We start from the raw sequence: 19,205 nt of genomic DNA, 5'->3' as shown, positions 1-19,205 counted from the left end.
CAACTCGTCGTGTTTGGAGGACAAAGAATGCTGAGTTGCATCCAAAGAACACCATACCTACTGTGAAGCATGGGGGTGGAAACATCATGCTTTGGGGCTGTTTTTCTGCAAAGGGACCAGGACGACTGATCCGTGTAAAGGAAAGAATGAATGGGGCCATGTATCGTGAGATTTTGAGTGAAAACCTCCTTCCATCAGCAAGGGCATTGAAGATGAAACGTGGCTGGGTCTTTCAGCATGACAATGATCCCAAACACACCGCCCGGGCAACGAAGGAGTGGCTTCGTAAGAAGCATTTCAAGGTCCTGGAGTGGCCTAGCCAGTCTCCAGATCTCAACCCCATAGAAAATCTTTGGAGGGAGTTGAAAGTCCGTGTTGCCCAGCGACAGCCCCAAAACATCACTGCTCTAGAGGAGATCTGCATGGAGGAATGGGCCAAAATACCAGCAACAGTGTGTGAAAACCTTGTGAAGACTTACAGAAAACTTTTGACCTGTGTCATTGCCAACAAAGGGTATATAACAAAGTATTGAGATAAACTTTTGTTATTGACCAAATACTTATTTTCCACCATAATTTGCAAATAAATAAATTAAAAATCCTACAATGTGATTTTTCTGGATTTTTTTTTCTCATTTTGTCTGTCATAGTTGAAGTGTACCTATGATGAAAATTACAGGCCTCTCTCATCTTTTTAAGTGGGAGAACTTGCACAATTGGTGCCTGACTAAATACTTTTTTGCCCCACTGTATGTCTCTAGTTCATTTATAAGCTAAGTGCATTCTGCTCCTAAAATGAATACCAACTTTACCTTCTTCATGTAAAAATGAAAAACTGCTATTGGGTAAAGCATAAGCCTATACAGCCTATACAGTGAGGGAAAAAAGTATTTGATCCCCTGCTGATTTTGTACGTTTGCCCACTGACAAAGAAATGATCAGTCTATAATTTTAATGGTAGGTTTATTTGAACAGTGAGAGACAGAATAACAACAAAAAAATCCAGAAAAACGCATGTCAAAAACGTTATGAATTGATTTGGATTTTAATGAGGGAAATAAGTATTTGACCCCCTCTCAATCAGAAAGATTTCTGACTCCCAGGTAGTCCCGTGTAGCTCAGTTGGTAGAGCATGGTGTTTGCAAAACCAGGGTTGTGGGTTCGATTCCCATGGGGGACCAGTATGGAGAAAAAAATGTATGAAATGTATGCATCCACTACTGTAAGTCACTCTGGATAAGAGCGTCTGCTAAAATGTAAAACAGAGGCTGTACCCAGTTTAAACAGTGGCCGTGTAGGCTACTGTGGCTATTTGATCATAATGTAGACCTACCAGAGTGGGCTACCATCAAAAACAATGGAGAAAATGCACCCCATAACATTTTTACATAGAAATAGCTGTTCTGTCATTAAGCCTACAGCAGCAGCCAATGAGTGGTGTTCAATGTAGGCCTACATTCCATGAGACTTTTGAAAAAAAAAAAAACATGCAGGGAATAATTGCATTAACCTGTTTAACCACTTGTCCTTCAGACAAGGAGGTGACTGAAAATGTTGTTGTGTTGTTTGATGCAAGAAACCACTTTACAAAATAGAATGTATTATCATTCCCATTACCACTATTACAGAGAATCAGACAAATTATGCTACCCTCTGCCTATTGGCTACTTAGCTTATTCAACCCTGTCCCAAAACACAACACTGCCCTTTCAAGACAAAAAAGCTCATTACCTGACTCGCTTTTCAAAGATGCCTAGAAATGTACACGTTTGTCCTCTTGTAGGAAGCAATCACTCCCCTATTACTATCAACAAATAATGTAACTGGGTTAAAAACTCATTAACTAGCAAAGGATATGAACAAAATATGCACACGTGGCTACATGTGGCTCTCACTTTGATCTCAAAACAAGCACATCGACTCATGATCGCTCATGCTATGAACACAGTCCAGTTCAAAGTAAATGGCACAGATCCATATACATTGCCTTAGGACAGTATTCAGGCCCCATTACTTTTCCCACATTTTGTTATGTTACAGCATTATTCTAAAATTGATTACATTTTCCCTCATCAATATACACACAATACCCCATAATGACGAAGCAAAAACAGGTTTTTAGATATATCACATTTACATAAGTATTCAGACCCTTTACTCAGTACTTTGTTGAAGCACCTTTGGCAGTAATTGCAGCCTCGAGTCTTATTGGGTATGATGCTACAAGCTTGGCACACCTGTATTTGGGGAGTTTCTCCCATTATTCTCTGCAGATCCTCTCAAGCTCTGTCAGGTTGGATGGGGAGCATTGCTGCACAGCTATTTTCGGGTCTTTCCAGAGATGTTAGATCGGGTTCAAGTCCGGGCTCTGGCTGGGACATTTAAGGACAGTCAGAGACTTGTCCCGAAGCCACTCCTGGCTGTGTGCTTAAGGTAGTTGTCCTGTTGGAAGTACAGTGTGGGCTCTGTTCTTTGATCTGTTCATCTTTCCCTCGATCCTGACTAGTCTCCCAGTCCCTGCCACTGAAAAACATCCCCACAGCATGATGCTGCCACCACCATGCTTCACCGTAGGGATACTCCATATATGATACTTGGCATTCAGTCGAAAGAGTTCAATCTTGGTTTCATCAGACCAGAGAATCTTGTTTCTCATGGTCAGAGTCCTTCAGGTGCCTTTTGGCAAACTCCAAGCAGGCTGTCATGTGCCTTACTGAGGAGTGGCTTTCATCTGGCAACTCTACCATAAAGACCTGATTGGTGGAGTGCTGCAGAGATAGCTGTCCTTCTGGAAGGTTCTCCCATCTCCACAGAGGAACTCTGGAGCTCTGTCAGAGTGTCCCTCGGGTTCTTGGTAACCTCCCTGACCAAGGACCTTCTCTCCCGATTGCTCAGTTTGACCGGGCAGCCAGATCTAGGAAGAGTCTTGGTGGTTCCAAACTTCTTCCATTTAAGAATGATGGAGGCCATTGTGTTCGTTGGGACCTTCAATGCTGCATAATTTATTTTGTATCCTTCCCCATATCTGTGCCTCAACAATCCTGTCTCGGAGCTCTACGGACAATTCCTTCGACTTCATGGCTTGGTTTTTGCTCTGACATGCACTGTCAACTGTGGGACTTTATATAGACAGGTGTGTGCCTTTCCTAATCATGTCCAATCAATTGAATTTACCACAGGTGGACTCCAATCAAATTGTAGAAACATCTCAAGGATGATCAATTGAAAGAGTATGCACCTGAGCTCAATTTCGAGTCTCATAGCAAAGGGTCTGTATACTTATGTAAATAAAATGTGCAAACATTTTGAAAAACCTGTTTCCGCTTTGTCATTGTGAGGTATTGTGTGTAGATCGATGAGAAGTTTTTTTATTTAATCCATTTTAGAATAAGGCTGTAACGTAACAAAATGTGGAAAAAGTCAAGGGGTCTGAATACTTTCCGAATGCACTGTATGTTCATACTGTGTCTATAAATACAACATATTATGCTCCATTTGTGCAATAAGGTCAATTATGTCGTGGCATTTTATGAATAATTTTTCACATCAATCAACAGTAGTTGGGGAAATATGGATTTCTCACAATCAAAAATTCCTTGTGGACAGATGTGAGCTGTTTCCAGTTCATTCCTTAATCCCACTCCCTTATTTCCTACAAATGACATGCCATCCTCTCTACTTCATCTAAACATTAGATAGCTGTTTATGTCAGTCTTCCATGATATTCTTATCAATGGTTGATTATTTACTGTAACAACCGATTCAAATTCAAAATTAATTTGATGTTTCCGCCCACGCCCTGGGAAAGCTGACTCGTATTCGCCCAGGAAAACGTCAATCCAAATTCTCCGAACTGTCATTGGCTATAATCCAACACAATGAATTTAGACCACTCCCGCTACCATTTTCACACATTGCAGAGGCGCGGAAGTTGGTTTACTTGGGTATGTTATTAATTTGTGCGAAATAATTTCAAATACAGTTAGCTAAATTGGCTATCTAGTTTTAGGACATATGGGTTGGAAGCAGATGAACGCATTGAAAGTGTTCTGAATGTTTGAAATCCTCAAAAAAAATAACATCCCAACGTTAGCATGCCGATGTAACGTTAGCTATTTGCAGTTGCATATCTAAAGTGAAATGTACATTGTTTTGAAAAATGCAACGATACTGATTGACACTTGCTTACATTTTGAACAAATTTCTTAGCATAACTACCTGTTTTTATGCAATAACTTACAATTTTGTATTGTTCGGACGTCAAGGTGATGTCAACTTTTCCTTCACACATGAATTATTAGCTAGCTAACGCGTTAGCTGGAGACAGCTGGCTAACGTTACCTGACAGCCATTGTAAGTATCTGCTGCTGAGTGTTACCGGACTTTGGAAAGAATAGGCGATATAACTACCAATTACTTTCTCGTATTCATTCATCCAGACAGCTAGCTAACTAGAATAATGTTAGTTATCTTACAGAAAGACGCATTCAGCATCCTTACCTCTCCGACTTAGAAAACAAGGTAAATTGAGCTATTATAATAGCTAGATCCAATGAGTAACGTTAACGCGTTGTTGAGAAGCTAGGCCTATATACCGCGCCACGGTTTTGCAAGAAGAATGGAAGTTGACAGTAAATTAAGCGTTTTCCTGTGTCTTGTCTCGAAGCAGAATGTTGGGGGAATGCGGTATGCTGGAACGAGACAAAAGGGGGCTTCGGAAATACGCTGTGACTCTCTGCAAAGAGATGGTGGTAGACGAGCTGTTCGTTCAGTCGCTGCAGACAGACGACATTCTTACCGACAGCATGGCAGAAGGCATCCTGGTATGTTGTGTTCAATTGTGTAGCTCGATACTACTACCAGGTCAGGTGACTTATGACACTTATCAACTTCCAAAAAATGCATGTATTCATGGCCCAAATGTCTTATTGTTGATTTATGTCATTAACTTCAATCATGTAATCAAGTGTGAATGTTAGTGTTTCCCATACTTGGTCCTTGAAACTGTCCCTGCCCCTGTGTGTATGTTTTTTGTTGTTGTTGCCCCAAGCACTACACAGCTGATTGAAATAATCAAAGCTTGATGATGAGTTGGTTATTTGAATCGTGTTGCTATGGCAAAAAACTAAATGTCTACCTGGGGGGGCAGGACCCAGTTTCGGAAACCCTGGTGTAGATTACCATGTCTTTCACTTTCTATTTTTTCTAATCTGTTGATATCCGTTGTTCCCCAGGCGGAGCCGACCTCCCACAAGCGGAGTTGGCGTCTGCTATCCCTGCTCCCCAAGCGTGGTCCCAGAGCCTTCAGCAGCTTCTGCTCAGCACTGAGAGACACAGAGCAGCAGCACCTATGTGCCCTGCTCACAGATTCACCAGAGAGGGACGGAGAGAGACAGGTGAGTGGGCACTGGGTGCTACACCACACACAGCACAATAAGCAGATGTTGATCCTGACAGATGAGCAGAAGGACAAAGATAGAAAGGGAGAGGGTAGACATGGAGAGAGAGAGAGAGAGAGGGTTGAGTGCCACAACCAACCTAAGCCTCAAACTGCGCCCCTTGCTTACAGTGTCCCCAGACAGCTAGGGCGAAAGACAGGACTGAGGGGGTGAGTTCCACAAAATACCCAATCCAAGCTTCAGACCGCTACGCCCCATTCACAAAGACCCCAGTCAAAGATAGTGGGGAAGAGGGGGTTGAAGAGAAAGAGGTGAGCGCTACCCAACACCTAGCCCAAGCTACAGACTAAGTTAGAATATTTTCCTAGTATTTTACAAATGTTCCATCCCATGAATAAAACATATTTTCTCCCGGGTAACCCTGTATTTCCCGCCAAAACTGGAAGTGTCATTCAAAAGCATTATAAAGCATATAAATATGTAATGAAAATTCAAACCTAATGCTACCCGAGTCCGATACATTTTATGAGCCCTACATTAAAGACATTTAATGACCCCAAAAAGCCCAAATAATTGTGCCATTATCTATAGGATAAAGGCTACTGCACATTATGCACGACAGAGAAGCATAAAATCCCATAGATCTAGCTAGCTCTCTTGGGTAAATAAATTAAACAAGCTCCAGTAGGCTAATCTTTTTGAGTGTGAACTGTATTACTGTACTGTATTATATGGACTGGAATTGCGCACATCGTTCAAACCATGATAAAGCAAAAAAGAACATGGGGTTCTGGTGCAGCACATGCAGCCTACAAAGTTACAAGTATAGGCTAGAGAATTTGATTTTAATTTTGAAATGTAATAGGGACTATTTGTATAATTAGTAGGCTGATGCAACAATACCTTTCATAATATTTTCCCTGATGTTATTAGCCTACCTCATCTTTCTCCCTCCATTGTTGCTTCATTCCTTCCTCACTTTCGACAGTTAAATTAAATAATTTCCATTGTCCTTCATCATTCTAATGACGTCCTTGAATAATATATAGCCCCCGTGATATGCAACTTTTCGGGGAAGTTAGGAACCAATATACACAGGCAGTTAGGAAAGCTAAGGCTAGCTTCTTCAAACAGAAATTTGCATCCTGTAACACAAACTCAAAAAAGTTCTGGGACACTGTAAAGTCCATGGAGAATAAGAGCACCTCCTCCCAGTTGCCCACTGCACTGAGGCTAGGAAACGGTGTCATCGCCGATAAATCCACTATAATTGAGAATTTCAATAAGCATTTTTGTACGGCTGGCCATGCTTTCCACCTGGCTACCCCTACCCCGGCATCCCCCATAGCAACTCGCCCAAGCCTCCACCATTTCTCGTTTACCCGAATCCAGATAGCTAATGTTCTGAAAGAGCTGCAAAATCTGGACCCCTACAAATCAGCCGGGCTAGACAATCTGGACCCTCTCTTTCTAAAATGATCTGCCGCAATTGTTGCAACCCCTATTACTAGCCTGTTCAACCTCTCTTTCGCATCATCTGAAATTCACATAGATTGGTTAAGCTGCCACGATCATCTCCCTCTTCAAAGGGGGTGACACTCTAGTCCCAAATTGCTACAGACCTATATCTATCCTACCCTGCCTTTCTAAGGTCTTCGAAAGCCAAGTTAACAAACAGATTACCGACCTTTTCGAATCCCACCGAACTTTCTCCACTATGCAATCTGGTTTCAGAGCTGGTCATGGGTGCACCTCAGCCACGCTCAATGTCCTAAACGATATCATAACCGCCATCGATAAGAGATAATACTGTGCAGCCGTATTCATCGACCTGGCCAAGGCTTTCGACTCTGTCAATCACCACATTCTTATCGGCAGAGTAAACAGCCTTGGTTTCTCAAATGACTGCCTCGCCTGGTTCTCCAACTACTTCTCTGATAGAGTTCAGTGTGTCAAATCGGAGGGCCTGTTGTCTGGACCTCTGGCAGTCTCTATGGGGGTGCCACAGGGTTCAATTCTCGGGCCGACTCTCTTCTCTGTATACATCAATGATGTCGCTCTTGCTGCTGGTGATTCTCTGATCCATCTCTACGCAAATTCTGTATACTTCTGGCCCTTCTTTGGACACTGTGTTAACTAACCTCCAGACGAGCATCAATGCCATACAACTCTCCTTCCGTGGCCTCCAACTGCTCTTAAATGCAAGTAAAACTAAATGCATGCTCTTCAACCGATCGCTGCCGCACCTGCCCGCCCCTCCAGCATCACTACTCTGGACGGTTCTGACTTAGAATATGTGGACAACTACAAATACCTAGGTGTCTGGCTAGAGTGTAAACTCTCCTTCCAGACTCACATTAAGCATCTCCAATCCAAAATTAAATCTAGAATCGGCTTCCTATTTCGCAACAAAGCATCCTTCACTCATGCTGCCAAACATACCTTTGTAAAACTGACCATCCTACCGATCCTCGACATTCATCTTCTGGACATCAATCACTCCAGTGTTTAATTGGTATATTGTAATTACTTCGCCACCATGGCCTGTTTATTGCCTTACCTCCCTTATCTTACCTCATTTGCATACAAATCAAAGTTTATTTGTCACGCGCGCCGAATACAACAGGTGTAGACCTTACAGTGAAATGCTTACTTAAAATGCACACATTGTATATAGACTTTTTCTATTGTATTATTGACAGTATGTTTGTTTATTCCATGTGTTACTCTGTTGTTGTATGTGTCGAACTGCTTTGCTTTATTCTTGGCCAGGTCGCAGTTGTAAATAAGAACTTGTTCTCAACTAGCCTACCTGGTGAAATAAAAAAATATATGGCTAGAATTAGATGCAGAAGGCTTTCACTTCTCTTCATGAAGATTGAATGGTTATGGGTCTGAATAAATAACTGCTATAGCCTGCCGCCATCGCACGCATTCACTGTTCTTTAAAACTACCCGTGAGTTCTGTTGGCTGCTGTATTTAACATTCAGCCAAAAAATATATTGCATCCCTCTTCCAATAGTCTATTGGTGTAAGAAATGCTAAAAAGATTATGTCTAGTCTAGCTTTTCCTGCATGGGACTCAGTGCTAAGGAGCGTTTTGTAAGGAGAGGCCAGCAGAGCACAGGCGCTTGCGTATTGTACAAGGGACAGAGGCTATAAGTTAGATGCTTATTATGCATAACCCATCATTAATTAGCTAAATATAAGGCTAGTAATGTATTACCTGAAAGAGGTAGGCTAGAACATCTATATATGTCAATTTGGAACAGGATTATCTATTTTGGATGCCACTTGAATGGAGTTGGAGATTGTGTGCACTGATTTAAAGCAATGCTATTCGAGTGATAGGCTGTTTTTAAAACTCTTAACCTCTTACATCTAGACGTTCCGCTAGCGGAACACCTGCTCCAATATACAATGATAGGCGTGGCGCGAATTACAAATTCCTCAAAAATACAAAAACTTCAATTTTTCAAACATATGACTATTTCACAGCATTTTAAAGACAAGACTCTCCTTTATCTAACCACACTGTCCGATTTCAAAAAGGCTTTACAGCGAAAGCAAAACATTAGATTATGTCAGCAGAGTACCAAGCCAGAAATAATCAGACACCCATTTTTCAAGCTACCATATAATGTCACAAAAACCCAGAAGACAGCTAAATGCAGCACTAACCTTTGATGATCTTCATCAGATGACACACCTAGGACATTATGTTATACAATACATGCATGTTTTGTTCAATCAAGTTCATATTTATATCAAAAAACTGCTTTTTACATTAGCATGTGACGTTCAGAACTAGCATAGATTCCGGGGAATTTGCTAACAATTTACTAAATTACTCACGATAAACGTTCACAAAAAGCATAACAATTATTTTAAGAATTATAGATACAGAACTCCTCTATGCACTCGATATGTCCGATTTTAAAATAGCTTTTTGGTGAAAGCACATTTTGCAATATTCTAAGTACATAGCCCAGCCATCACGGGCTAGCTATTTAGACACCCGGCAAGTTTAGCACTCACCAATATCAGATTTACTATTATAAAAGTTTGATTACCTTTTGTTGTCTTCGTCAGAATGCACTCCCAGGACTGCTACTTCAATAACAAATGTTGGTTTGGTCCAAAATAATCCATCGTTATATCCGAATAGCGGCGTTTTGTTCGATGCGTCCCAGACACTATCCGAAATGGTAAATCAGGGTCGCGCGCATGGCGCAATTCGTGACATAAAAAATCTAAATATTCCATTACCGTACTTTCGAAGCATGTCAACCGCTGTTTAAAATCCATTTTTATGCCATTTTTCTCGTAAAAAGCGATAATATTCCGACCGGGAATGTCCATTTAGCTAAACAGAGGAAAGAAAACAAAGCTTTCGGTCGACGCGGGCACGAGCCTGAGTCTCACAGTACTGTAACCAGCCACTACCCAAACGCGCTACTTTGTTTCAGCCAGAGCCTGCAAAGCCACGATTCAGCGTTTTGCCGCCTTCTGAGAGCCTATGGCAGCCGTAGGAAGTGTCACGGGACAGCTAAGATCCTCACTCTTCAATAAACAGAGAAAAGAAGAATGACACCTTGTCAGACAGGCCACTTCCTGCATGAAATCTTCTCAGGTTTTTGCCTGCCATATGAGTTCTGTTATACTCACAGACACCATTCAAACAGTTTTAGAAACTTTAGGGTGTTTTCTATCCAAAGCCAATAATTATATGCATATTCTAGTTACTGGGCAGGAGTAGTAACCAGATTAAATCGGGTACGTTTTTTATCCAGCCGTGAAAATACTGCCCCCTAGCCATAACAGGTTAAGCTGCAAAAAAAAATTAATCTTTACAATAAAAAAACAAGGTGACCCCTGAAAGCCAGATCATTCTGTCTTTATATTACTGTAGCATAAGCTATGCTGCAGTCAATGTAGGCCTACCTGTCACAAGAAAACACATTACCATGATGAGATGATACAGGAAGAGTAGCTGCTGCTTTTGCAACAGCTAATGGGGATCCTAATAAAATACCAATACAGTAGGTCCTACATGCATTGTGAATTGCGCTCCATACTGAGATGGGCTGTCTGTCCCCAACCTGAGAGTTGCTTCATCAATCAGCGGCCGTAGAGAAGCCAGATTTAGACATTGCATATCATTTTAACAGTTCCATTTCACTCCATGCTGTTCATATAAATAATTTATTATAATTTACCGGTTTCTCGCAGTTATTTATCCTGAGAAAGAAGAGTGGTTTTGGATGGTAAATCTCGGAAACCGGGTTCCTGCCATTCAACCTTACTACAGACTGTCCCCCCCAGAGTCCCCAGATAGTTGCTAGAGAAAGAAGTGACCACAACATTCCCAACTCAAGCTACAGACTGCTGTAACAGGAAGAAAGAGGGTGATAGTGAGAAAGAGGGGAATAATAAAAGAGAGCTGTTGATTGGGCGAGAGGTGAGAGTCAGCCATCACTCCCAAGCCTCCTCTGGATGTTTTGGTATTCACACTGCAGGCTAGGAAAAAAAACAGGAATGAACTGGTTTTGCCTATAAATGTTCAGATTGTATTGACGTCGACGGTAAATTAAAACATGGTTAAAATCTCAATTTCCTTTGTCTTTCAGAGATATGTGGACTCTCCCCTCCCACTGCCCACCCAGGAGGGGACGGTTTCAGCCAAGAGAGCCAGAACACAAGGTGAGTAGAGCAGTCATCTGAGCTGGGTACATTCAAGATCACAGTTTTACAACTGTTTCATTCACAATATTTGCACGTTCCTAGGAGATTGTGGGAGGGGTTGTTTGTGTGGTTGTTTGGGAAAAAATGTAATAAATGTAATCATTCTGTTTGTTAGCTTGTAACTCAGTCTTTTATAAAAAGCTATTTTTAATAATTCCAATAAAACTGTGTAAATGAAAATTTCCTTATTGAGTCCAGTTGTATAATTTGATCAGTGTGGATGCAGTGTGCTGTAGCCTTGGTGTGGAGTGCCACTGCCCAGCCAGTCTCACCACCTGCAGGCACCACGCCCGTGTGACTTGCTCACATAGCTGTAGTACAAAGGTTGTTACAACACCATTGTATTTTGCTAACAGCTTCCCTTTCAAGGCAGAAACGGGACCTTGAATGGAACCCTGCTCTGATGGGCGTTATTGTAATTGTCTCCACTGGTGTATTTTATGGTATGAAATACACGCAGGGTTTAATGTCGTCCTGCTATGTGTTTCAGAGTCAATGGAGATGTGTCTGGATGCAGACAGTCCCATCACCAGCCCTGTTCTTCCCTGTACACCAGACTTCTACCTCTCACACTGCCAACAGGTACAACGCTCACTGTTAATAAAAAACAGTAAATCACCTGTCTGTACCATGTCACTGCCAACAGGTAAAACACAACAGTCTCTGTCTGGTATCTCTTACCTGAGACAATTAACGTTGTTAACTGCTGTATATTTTTGGTTCTCATATTTGTCACTGCAAATACAACTGTTACAATGCAACTTTATGCAATCCCCTAGGGCAGTTGGTTTCAAGGCAGCAGCCACTGCAACATGCACCTTTGCAACAAACACATGCATGCACTTCCTGTGTCCAGAATGTGTTTCCAGCTGCTGTTTAGCTGCATTGTCCCCCAAGGTATTTCTAGGGAGCAGCAGAGCAGATCTTCCTATTCATCCACCTCAACCTGTAACAGCTGTTGAAGTGTCTCCACTCTAAACAGACAGCTATTAGACTTCTGCAGTATAGACAGAGTCTAGACAGTACCAGGGGAGTCCCACTGGTCCGTAGAAGACGGTCTCTGTCTAGACCACAGTCAGTTTGACAGGAAAGAGACACGGGGAGAATTCCCCCAGCCCATATGTTCAAGTCTCTGTAAACCTGCTCAGGTTGGGGATGATTCATCACTGAGCTCCACTGGGGTGTAAAACTGTCATTGAAGTACATGGACAGAAACCACAACAAACACTGCCGAGAACAGCAGCAATGTAAGCACATCATTATTTTCCTTCAGGTAAACCATGTCATTTTCTCACGCTGCATTTTTCTCTTTTCTCCTCCTTTCCCTTCTCGCTTTCTTTCCTCCCTTTGCATCTCTCTCTCCTCCCCTCACACTTTCTCTCTCCCTCTCTCCTCTCTTTCTCCCCTTCAGTCCTATAGTATGGTATCCAGTCCTCGTGGCCTGGCCTTGGTGATCAGTAACGTCTCCTTTGACCCCTGTGCTGCTCCTGACCTGGACTCCAGGAAGGGAGGGGAGGTGGACGAGGAGGTCCTCAGGAAGGTGTTCACTGAGCTGGACTACATAGTCACCGTCCGGAGAGACCTCACAGCTCAGGTAACACACACACACACACACACACACACACACACACACACACACACACACACACACACACACACACACACACACACACACACACACAGAGAGTAAGACAGTGGTGCCAAAGGTACAGCAGTGCTTCAACCAACGTGGACTATATCGGTGGATCCCCCACTAGCTTCAATCAGTGGCACTCAGGCATTTGTTTGCCTTGATCTTCACATAGACCTGTTGCTTTTAGAGTCATGGTGTTAGCTAGTGGAGACAGCTGTTTGTAGCATTGTTCTTTCCATGACCATGTGTTTACAATGCAAAGAACAAAGTGTGAATTTACAGCTCTACACTTCTTCTCTGTATAACTAGTGGCTCTTGCACTTTGTGACAAAATGTACCAAAATAATTATAAAAGTGCTATGTAATTAGAATATAGTTTAATACTTGATTGATCTCTCTCTGACAGGGCATGCGGGCGTGCATTGAGCAGTTTGGCAGACAGCAGCAGCACCAGACAGTATCCAGCTGTGTGGTGTGTCTGCTGTCCCATGGAGTAGAGGGGGCTATCTACGGCACAGACGGACAGCTACTGGAGGTGTGTGGGACCTCATTCAGTTGAGAGTGAAACCCTTTCTCTCTGATGATGATAATAATCATATTAATTGAATTTCTGTCTCTCTCTCAGTTGGACTGGGTGTTTGAGGCGTTTGACAACGCCCACTGTCCTCTACTGCAGAATAAACCCAAGATGTTCTTCATTCAGGCCTGCAGAGGAGGTGAGCTCACATGATCTCTCTGCCCTCACTCTCCCTCCTTCCCTTTCCCCAACCCTCCCTCCCCTGTTCTCTTCTTCTATCCCGTCTTCTCTCTGTCTCTGTCTCCCTCCAGAGGAGATGGACTGTGGGGTGGAGCAGTCAGACGGGCCAGAGAGGACCCAGTCTCCTGGCTGTGAACAGAGGGATGCAGGGAGGGAGGGAGAGGGGGATGGAGACACCAGGCAGATGGAGGAGAGAGGCAGGCTCAGAGTCAAACTGCCCCAGCGCTCCGACATGATCTGTGGCTTCGCCTCCCTCAAAGGTGTGTGTGTGTGTGTGTGTGTGTGCTTATGTGTGTTGTCTGTTTATGATGTGAATGTTGGAATATTTGGTGGTATGTTTCTTTGTTGTGTGTGTGTGTTGGTCCCTACTAGGTAATGTAGTGTCTGTTGGTCCCTACTAGGTAATGTAGTGTCTGTTGGGCCCTACTAGGTAATGTAGTGTCTGTTGGTCCCTACTAGGTAATGTAGTGTCTGTTGGTCCCTACTAGGTAATGTAGTGTCTGTTGGTCCCTACTAGGTAATGTAGTGTCTGTTGGTCCCTACTAGGTAATGTAGTGTCTGTTGGTCCCTACTAGGTAATGTAGAGTCTGTTGGGCCCTACTAGGTAATGTAGTGTCTGTTGGTCCCTACTAGGTAATGTAGTGTCTGTTGGGCCCTACTAGGTAATGTAGTGTCTGTTGGTCGCTACTAGGTAATGTAGTGTCTGTTGGTCCCTACTAGGTAATGTAGTGTCTGTTGGTCCCTACTAGGTAATGTAGTGTCTGTTGGTCCCTACTAGGTAATGTAGTGTCTGTTGGTCCCTACTAGGTAATGTAGTGTCTGTTGGGCCCTACTAGGTAATGTAGTGTCTGTTGGTCCCTACTAGGTAATGTAGAGTCTGTTGGGCCCTACTAGGTAATGTAGTGTCTGTTGGGCCCTACTAGGTAATGTAGTGTCTGTTGGTCCCTACTAGGTAATGTAGAGTCTGTTGGGCCCTACTAGGTAATGTGTTGGGCCCTACTAGGTAATGTAGAGTCTGTTGGGCCCTACTAGGTAATGTGTTGGGCCCTACTAGGTAATGTAGAGTCTGTTGGGCCCTACTAGGTAATGTGTTGGGCCCTACTAGGTAATGTGTTGGGCCCTACTAGGTAATGTGTTGGGCCCTACTAGGTAATGTGTTGGGCCCTACTAGGTAATGTGTTGGGCCCTACTAGGTAATGTGTTGGGCCCTACTAGGTAATGTGTTGGGCCCTACTAGGTAATGTGTTGGGCCCTACTAGGTAATGTAGAGTCTGTTGGGCCCTGCTAGGTAATGTAGTGTCTGTTGGGCCCTGCTAGGCACTGCAGCCATGAGGAACACCAAGAGAGGATCCTGGTTCATCCAAGAGGTCAACTCAGCGCTCCGCTTCAGAGCCAGAGACACACACCTATCAGACATACTGGTGCAGGTAAACACACACACCACATATCACAGTCATAGTAAGCACATGTTCCCCCAATAAAGTAGTTATCAGCAAATTCAGTGCTAGTAACCTTTTGTAATCTGTCCTCAGGTGAATGGTCGTATTAAAGACAGAGAAGGCTATGCTCCTGGCACCCCCCACCATCGCTGTAAGGAGATGTCTGAATTCACCAGCTCCCTCTGCAAAGACCTCTACCTGTTCCCCAAGTACCACCCTCAGTACTGACACGCACACATTTCTGCACCCCTACAGCACCACACATACCGCACCCACTACTGACACACACACACATACTGTTACACGCACTCACTGAGGATTAATTCATTTACGTTTGTTGTGCAAATTCCCTCTCACAGACAAACTCTTTGGAAAGGAAAATGGAACAAGTTGTTGTAAGTCTGTGTGCTTGTTAATGGGCATGAAGTATACATGACTGGTATGCAGCTGATGTGTGTACCTACCTATCAGCTAGGCTTGCTATATGTGTATCTGTGCCAGTTAGAAATGGGATTGAAATGTTCTAGGAAAATATTTTAGCTCGCTAACACACCAGAATATATTTAAATGTATCGCTTTTAATTTCTTACTAAACAGTAACTTTTGGGTTTGAAGATTATTCTTTTTTTAAACATGTATTTTGTATGCAGATCTATTTTTATCCATTTATTTTGTATCAAATCATTTGAAGCTCTTTTTTGTAAGAATTGTAAAGCCCTTGTCTCCTTTTTGTATTGAAAAATGTTTATTATAAAATGCATGTCATTATATGCATTAGAATAGGAAATCCCCCTGACCAAATGAAGGTGTGTCCATCTGATGGGCAGACAGGTGGTGGTGTAAAGTTATTGGCTGAGGATGCAGCATGGAGGGAGCTGCATTTCAATACCTTACTGTTTTTACACCCTCCTAGTAATCCGAGTCTTCCACTGAAGGATACTGGAACAAGTAAGATATGATATTGGGAGTTTCAGGTTTGTTAGCAATGATTTGATGTGTTATTGAGGCAACAAGTGTACTGCATTCCATTTGAATAGAATGAAGTCATGACCATTTCTCTCACAAACAACTGTCCTCCTCCCCCTCCCATCTGTCTACCTCCATAAGGGGGTTACAGTCTAAGGCACTGCATCTTATTGCAAGAAGCGTCACTGGTTCGAATCCAGGCTGTATCACATCCGGCTGTGATTGGGAGTCCCATAGGGCAGCGCACATTTGGCCCAGCGTCGTCCGGTGTAGGCCGGTGTAGGCCGTCATTGTAAATAACAATTTGTTCTTAATTGACTTGCCTAGTTAAGGCACGTAGGTTAATTAATGTTGTAACTACATTGGTAACCAGACTGTTATTACTTAGATGTGATGAAATGAATTATATTAGAATTCTATGTAACTGCTTGTCATCTCTGGTCAACTTGAGACCTAAGTTATCCACTGTCAACGTTTGCTTGACCATTAAGATTTCAGTTCACAAGATGGATGTACATGGATGTTTAAAGATATATGGATTGATTTTAAAGCACCTACAGTATTTTCCTTTTAGATTTGATATGCAATATTCCATAGCAATGTGTGCCATGTGAAAGATGGGTTAAGTATTGTCTTTAAAATACTTGGTTTATCATTTACATAGGACGACGCATCACATTCAAGTGTATGAGCAGCAATATTGATGTTTCTCAGAATGAGCAGCAATGTGTTTAATTTTAACAGTGTTGTAGGGAAGAGTGACATGACAGGAACAGTATGAATTGAGCTGTTGACCAACCAATCACAGAGTCAGCGCGTAGTGCTCATCTTTAAAACCAGTTCTACAGAGATCCTGTTAAATTAGTATTGTAATTCTATGGACAGTTCACCCCAAATTCAAAGTGCCAGATGTTTGTTAATGTTTTCCATTCGGTTTGATGCCTCTAGTTCGGTTTCAACTAACTTAATGTGTACAATATAGCATCTACACAACCGGTGTGGTGACAAAGTCATATTTGTTATTGTAAATGTTCAGAAAGTGGATTTTGTGGTGAAGTAGGTTATCCCTTGAAAGTGAAGTACTGAGGGCTGGGATTCACTGCCATAAGCTAAGGAGCTGCTGGGGATAGAGGGAGAAGATGACTGTATTTATATTTTAAACAAAGACTGCCAAATGTTCAGGAAAATAAACAGCCTTTTGTTTTTTCTATGAATTGACTTTCTGAGTTGACATACGCTGTGTGTGTGTGTGTGTGTGTATATGAGAGAGCACTGTACATATATGTACACTATGCATGATATTATATTTTGATCTCTCCTTGTTGCTGTTTGTTTATATCGCAGTGTACATCCAGTCCCCCTCTGTGTACTGGTATAGTATAACCCAGTAGTAAGAACTGTTTCATGACTGTACGATATGCATCATGAGTCACACTGACCACCACCGCTGTGATAATGTTCTCTGTGTATCAGGTAGTGCCTCAGCCAGCTGTCCATAATCATTCTCCCTGACACACATCACACACTCGCTCGCGGTCGGAGTGACACATTTCTCTCTGGCCACCGCCATGCAGTGAGATTAGGTTGTAATGTGGTGGCGTGTGGTCTCCAAAGCAGAGAAGGGTTAAGGGATTTTTGGGTCTGCGGCCATTCTCTCGCTCTCTTTAGGTGGGACATGTGCCATGCTGTCTCATCCGGCTGAAATGGAAACAGGTGATTTCAGATCAGTAAACACGACTGAGTGAGAACCACTTTAGACTATTGAGATGCACGCCTACAACCCAGACTGAAAACCACTATGGCGATGTGCATTATGGTGACTGCTACATCTGGCCTAGGGAAGTCCATTACAGATTGCTGATAGGGAAGAGGTATGTTGAAACAGCAGGGGGAATGAGGGCTTGGAGCATGTGAGGGTTCGAAGGGATAGCCTTGCATCATTGGCTGATGACGGGGGTGTTAATGTGCACCTACCCTCACGTTGCAGGGGCAGCCCCGTGGGGGGTGGCATCACCCTCACCCCTGCCTGTCCAAACAAAAACACCCCATCCAAAAACAAAGATGTAATGGCCCATGGGTCTGGCTGGCCTGCTCACGGGGATAAGAGGCGTGTATGTCAGTATCGGTGTGGTTAACGTGAGCCCTGCTGTGTGTGTGATTAGGTGTCTGCTGTTCTAATAAAGGAAAGCGCTGCGTCTGTCGCTGCCTCATATCACTACCAGGAGTCTCTGTACAGACGTCTTTCTGTTGACTGTCTTACAGGACAGGTGGAGGGAACACCGCCTCTGGATCAACTAGACAAGATTGGATCTGAACAAGTGTCAATCTCAAGTGTGTGTGTGTGTGTGCACTGAACTGCTGTGTGTGTTAGAATGCATATGTAAGAAAGTGTGTGCACTCTTGACGTGTGTGTTTAGCTGAGAGTGTGCGGGTGGAAATGCTGAAGCCACCATCGGGGTTATTTTTGGGTCAGTGACAGCGTGTCAATGGCTGCAGATGCGTCGCAAAGGAAGGCTCTGAGATACCAACAGACCCTGGTAGGTCTCTGTCTGTCTGTCCATCAGTCTGTCCACTTCTCACGCTCTACCTGTCCGAGTGTCCGTCCGTCTCAGTCCATCTCTGTCTCTGCCCGTCTGTCCATCTCTCACTCTGCCATCTGTCCATCCGTTCACTTCTCTCTCATTTGCAAATCAATTTTTATTCGTGACATGCACCAAATAGAACTGGTATAGACTTTACCATGAAATGCTTGCTAATGAGCTGTTCCCAACAATGCAGAGTAAAAAAAATAAAAAATGTAACACAAGGAATAAAATAAAATACAAGAATGGATCTATATACAGGGAGTACCAGTAGCAGATCAAGAATGGATCTATATACAGGGAGTACCAGTAGCAGATCAATATGGAGCTATATACAGGGAGTACCAGTAGCAGATCAAGAATGGAGCTATATACAGGGAGTACCAGTAGCAGATCAATGTGCAGAGGTATTTCAGGTAGATATGTACATGATGGCAGGGTAAAGTGACTGGACATCAGAATAAATAATAATAAGAGTAGAATAAAGAACAGAGTAGCAGCAGCAAATGACGTGTAAAAGTGTGTGTAATGTGTATGTATGTGTTTGTGTTGTGTTGGTCTGTGTGTCTGCTTGTGAGTGTATGTGTGGGAGTGTCAATGTAATGTCTGTGAGTTGGTGTGTGCATATGGTTTGTATACAGTATATAGTCTAGTGGGTGTGCGTAGGGAAGGTTCCAGATAGT

The 19,205-nt window shown here is 43.0% G+C and overlaps 2 protein-coding genes across 7 annotated transcripts in view; both read left to right on the top strand.

Moving 5' to 3' along the window:
• Positions 1-3,872: 3,872 nt before the first annotated feature.
• On the top strand, positions 3,873-17,154 carry LOC106591706 (caspase-2). 5 transcript variants are annotated; one of them, XM_045718769.1, is made up of 12 exons: positions 3,873-3,944; positions 4,670-4,823; positions 5,235-5,396; positions 5,570-5,710; positions 11,031-11,103; positions 11,636-11,727; positions 12,557-12,739; positions 13,185-13,313; positions 13,404-13,494; positions 13,607-13,795; positions 14,853-14,962; positions 15,068-17,154. In XM_045718769.1, exons 2-12 carry the CDS (start codon positions 4,671-4,673, stop codon positions 15,200-15,202), a joined length of 1,458 nt encoding a protein of 485 aa, XP_045574725.1. In that variant the 5' UTR covers positions 3,873-3,944; position 4,670; the 3' UTR covers positions 15,203-17,154. The 5 variants fall into 5 exon arrangements, with proteins under 5 accessions (XP_045574725.1, XP_045574729.1, XP_045574726.1 ...); XM_045718770.1 differs by having other exon boundaries at positions 3,875-3,944; positions 4,667-4,823; XM_045718771.1 differs by lacking the exon at positions 3,873-3,944 and adding an exon at positions 4,301-4,521 and having other exon boundaries at positions 4,667-4,823.
• An 880-nt stretch (positions 17,155-18,034) lies between these two features.
• LOC106592935 (chloride channel protein 1) overlaps positions 18,035-19,205 on the top strand; it is a 68,045-nt gene continuing 66,874 nt past the window's right edge. Inside the window, exon 1 of one of the 2 annotated variants that reach the window (XM_045718763.1) lies at positions 18,035-18,477. In XM_045718763.1, coding sequence (XP_045574719.1) covers positions 18,427-18,477 — 51 coding nt within the window. In that variant the 5' untranslated portion in view covers positions 18,035-18,426. The remainder of the gene's footprint in view (positions 18,478-19,205) is intronic. The other variant, XM_045718761.1, reaches the window with a different exon arrangement.

The sequence above is a fragment of the Salmo salar genome, chromosome ssa05, assembly GCF_905237065.1.
Source record: "Salmo salar chromosome ssa05, Ssal_v3.1, whole genome shotgun sequence".
In the NCBI taxonomy this organism is placed as follows: Eukaryota; Metazoa; Chordata; class Actinopteri; order Salmoniformes; family Salmonidae; genus Salmo; species Salmo salar.
Note: the sequence above shows the minus strand (reverse complement) of the source record. Positions and strands in the feature narration are given on the sequence as shown.

Coding starts and splice junctions, on each gene's coding strand:
- LOC106591706 (XM_045718769.1), top strand. CDS start 4,671: ATGTTGGGGGAATGCGGTATGCTGGAACGAGACAAAAGGGGGCTTCGG. Junction 5,711..11,030: donor AGGGGGTTGAAGAGAAAGAG/GTGAGCGCTACC, acceptor TTTGTCTTTCAG/AGATATGTGGACTCTCCCCT. Junction 13,314..13,403: donor CAGACGGACAGCTACTGGAG/GTGTGTGGGACC, acceptor TCTCTCTCTCAG/TTGGACTGGGTGTTTGAGGC.